Source organism: Benincasa hispida, chromosome 3, assembly GCF_027475165.1.
Source record: "Benincasa hispida cultivar pf3 chromosome 3, pf3_genome.v1.1, whole genome shotgun sequence".
Lineage (NCBI taxonomy): Eukaryota > Viridiplantae > Streptophyta > Magnoliopsida > Cucurbitales > Cucurbitaceae > Benincasa > Benincasa hispida.
The window spans coordinates 26,881,715-26,886,044 of NC_143480.1; the positions used below are offsets into that span (position 1 = coordinate 26,881,715).

Consider the following 4,330-nt stretch of genomic DNA (forward strand, 5'->3'; position numbering starts at 1 on the left):
TCTCATATTAGTATTGTATTTGCTAGAAGTCTAGTGGTTTGCCAGAAAAGGTTAGACAGCTAAAAAGCTGTACTTTCTGTCTTAAAACCAGAGGCATCGACGAAATTTTGGGGCACCACATCCACGTCCGGTTTCCAATCCTGACTGCAGATTCATCTTTCTTTATATATATTTTGAAAATAAAATTACAAATTAAATACACCTAATTAGGTTGCATGAATTTATGTACTTTGAATAGGTCATTAATTACGGGGAGAAAACATGATGGCATTGACATATAAATATAACACACACATGAATGCATATATCCGAAATTAAAAATCTACACCTTTAAAGATCTTTGACAGGTAATGGCGGCTTCATATTCCTAAAATCTCGCCTCCAATCGCTCCTAAATTATGGAAACTATTCTCTTTTTTAAAAATAAAATTTAGAAAATGGTTTAATGAGAGAGAGAGAAATAATGGAAGAAGACAAAGATGAGAGGCCATGCTGCTTGGTCGCTAGGCAAGGCTACTGCAACAAAACAACTAAAGAAGAAAATAGTTAATTGGGTTTCATATGCAGATTAGGTGCATGCAGCTTTCAGAATGTAGAGACAGTACGAGGAGGATGGATGGTTTAGCTTTAGCCTCACTGTTTGACGGATTTATCTACTTTACCAAAAACCAACCTAATTAACTGCTCCCTCTCCCCTTTATTTCAATATATTGGCCATGGCACACCAACATAGCGAAAATGAATACATAAATAAATAACATTGTCACATTACCAATATTAATTATATGAATGTGTAAGAAGAAAAACGTATGCGAAATTTGAAACAAAGACGAAATCCCAAAATGGAAGTGTAATGTCATGTACATAAAATTGGGGAGAAACAAACACAAACTGACCGATTTTCGTTAATTATACCTCTAATTTGATGTGGGTTTGTGATTCTCAAGACTCGTAAACATCTTGGTATGGTTGGGGATATATATATATCTAAATAGATGGAAATGAACAGTGATTAATAATTAATCTGAAGAACAAATCCAAGATTCTATCATACCTTCACTTCTAGTAGTCACATTCTCAGACCCTTTATCTCCATGGAAATCCAAAGAAGAAGAAGAAGCCGAATAGTTGTTGTTAAGTTTAGTACCGGTACAGTATTTGCTATTCATGGACCTAAATAAAGCTTGATCGGACGCTCCTCCTCCTCCACCACCACCACCATTTCCACCACTGCCCCAGGTGGCCGGAAGAATATTCCCACTTCCGGAAAGCAACTCTTCCGGGAGAGGCGTTTGATGAAGAGGGTGATTCCGATGGGTCTCGGCTGTGGGTTGGTCGGAGGCGAGGAGGTTAATATTGGGTTGGTGGAGAGGGGGAGGGGGAGGAGGCTGGAGATTGAAAATAGAGGACATAGGTGGAAGATGATGATTCTGTTTTGGGAGGAGAAAATCGGAGGAAGGAGAGAGAAGGGAATTACTTGTGGATGGTTTTTGGGGAAATGGACGGAGTAGGTAAGGTGGGGAAGAGGTGGAGGCCGAGCCGCCAAAAAGATCGAGTCGGGCTCTAGGGAAAGAGGAGGCCGGTGTGAAAGGAGGCGCAGGAATCCCAGTGAATTCCTGAACCATGGCTCGAAAATTGGAAGTATCGGTTGTAAGGATGGTGGTTGGGGCTCGCCTCGAAGCTCGGGTTCGCTTCCTCGGGTTACGAACGGAAGCGTTGTTGCTGGGAGTACCGGCGGCAGTGTTGTTGTTAGTATTGTTAGGAACGACGTCGCTTCGATCTGTGGTGAGAGTTAAACCCCGTGGGGCTTGGTGGACGACATTGGTTTCCGTGGCTTGATGATGGACTTGACTATTGGTCGCCGTCATATACGATTGTGGCTGTGAGGAAGAAGGCGGCATGGAAATGGACCCGGGAAGTTGGATCGGGTTGAGGTCCGATCTCGGGTTTCTGGGCCAGAGGAAATCGAGATTGGGAATGGAATTTTGGTGTGATCGAGTGGGTAAAGGATCGAGGAAGTTGGAGAAAGGGTCGAAGAGGGAAGAGGAGGAATGAAGGTGGTGCGTGGCTGGTGGGGATGGGTTAGCCTTAGTAGTAGTAGCCATGGGGCCGACATGCCCGGGCGGTTTGTTTAAGAAACCAGAGAACCCCTCTGCGCGTGAATCGTACTCCTCTTCACCACCGCTCGAGCTTTGTATACTTCCACTACTCCCAGAATCCATTATCAGGCCAACACGTACGGACACCCACAAAATCAATCACGGGTGCAGAAAAAAAGGTGATGATCTGCTGCTGCTGCTGCTGCTGCTGCTGCGGCCGATTACTGACTTACTCACAATCCTACGAAACCCATTTGATTGATTAGAAAGGGGATAAAATAAAAGAAGAGCCACCGGAAGATGGAAAGTAGGCTTTAACAAGCCACGAAATCGGTGGTTGTAGAGGTCGAGGTGGTGGAGTCGTAAACTGGAAGCTCCACTTCTCAACCTTAGATTTTTCTAAAGGGTTAGGGTTTTTGGAGAGAGAGAAGAAGAAGAAAAGAAGAAGAAAGAATGGTGTGTGTGTGTGTATTTTAATTGGGGGAAGGGAAATAGAGAGGTTGCTTCTGGCTGTGGTTTAACTCCACGAAAAAACGATCAAAGTGGGGTATTCATGTGAGAGAAGAGGCGGACTCAATATGCTACACACAGAGTCAAAGTAAATGCAACTTGCCTGTTTTTCATCCGCCCTATCTACAATAATATACCACCAAAAACTTTAAATCATCTTAAACCAATTGTCTTTTTATTTTTTAATTTATTTAACAAAAAAACCCAATTATTAATTAAACATTTTATTATATAATATATATATATATATATATATTTATAATATTTATTTATATAGAAGGAATCATGAGGTTGGCTAGCAACCAAACTAGAGAAAATGTAGAGGGTTGTTGAGTATTACAAAAAGTCAAGAAAATCACCACCATCATTATACTTTTCCACACTTATCCCAAGCCCAAATTTGTACTTTCACCTTCTTCTGACATATACCCCTGCGTGTGCCTTGTGGCGTATAGTATCAATATCTTTGCAAAGCGACCAATATCAATAAATAGAAAATTAAAGAAAGAAAATAGGGGAAATGAATGGTTATTATTTATTATAATACAACATAGCGATGTAAAATGATTTAAGACGATATACATGGAAAAAATGAAAGAATTCTTTATTCTTTTAAACATCTGAAAATTCTTCTCCGATTCTTCCAGTCGCAAACGCAATCATGTGAGTCATTAACTGTTAATTCGGGATCAGATCCATTGTGTTTCACTGTACTCCCCGTGACCCCATATATTATGCAATATCATTTCTATTTATACATATCCAATACCTTTTTAAATCCACGCCCAATATTTTAATTTATACACCGTTACACTTTTTATTCTCTACTCTCAATTTCATCAAGCAAATTTAAATAAGTGTTTCAATTTCTATTCTAAAATATATTTTTGTTATAAAATGTATTTTAAAAAATTATTCTTAACATACTGCCGATAAATTATAAAACATACATATGGTATAAAAATAATGAAATTGCAAAGAAAAACGACGTAAGAGCTAAACTTTTATTAAAGTTTGTGCGTTTTGACAAAATTGTTAGATGATTAATATATAAAATTGTTTTAAAAAAAAGGAAAAAAATGAATCAACTTATTTATAAATATAATAAAATTTTATTATCTATTAGTGAAATACTACAATAGACCAGTCTATCGTGGTCCTATTGCAGTCTATTACAAATAGACAGTGACAATTTTTTATAGTTGAAAATATTTTCAATAGTTTTATAATTTAAAAGAATTATATTAATATATATTCTTTATTAATTTTTGTGAAAATTAATGAGTGAATAGGAGGAAATTTAATAAGAGTAAGACCTGCAACATACAACTAAGTGAATGTTACAACTTCATGACATTAAATGTTTACGATATAGACAATTTTATGGGTCAAATTTGATTTATTTTCTATATATTTTTTATTCTACTTGATATATGTAGAATTAGTTTATATTTTCGGGATAATTTCACAATTAGCAAAATAACTTTTTAAAATCAAGTCCATGTCTTCACTTTTTCTATTTTGCAAAAATGGCAAGAAGCCAACCCAATAAAAAAGGAAAAAATGTAAAAAAAATCCTTCAATATTGTAAACATGCGAGCATACAACAAAAAGAGAAACAAATTTGCACGTTTTCAAAGATGAATTATTCATATACTTCATTAATTGATTTGGTCAATTAACTGATATACCTAAAATGTTGTCTATGAATAATGATGTAC

At 36.9% G+C, this 4,330-nt stretch overlaps 1 protein-coding gene across 1 annotated transcript; it reads right to left on the reverse strand.

The window, feature by feature from the left end:
- Positions 1-817: 817 nt before the first annotated feature.
- On the reverse strand, positions 818-2,733 carry LOC120074455 (uncharacterized). The gene has a single exon (XM_039027581.2). It carries the CDS (start codon positions 2,220-2,222, stop codon positions 1,020-1,022), a length of 1,203 nt encoding a protein of 400 aa, XP_038883509.1. The 5' UTR covers positions 2,223-2,733; the 3' UTR covers positions 818-1,019.
- Positions 2,734-4,330: the final 1,597 nt, after the last annotated feature.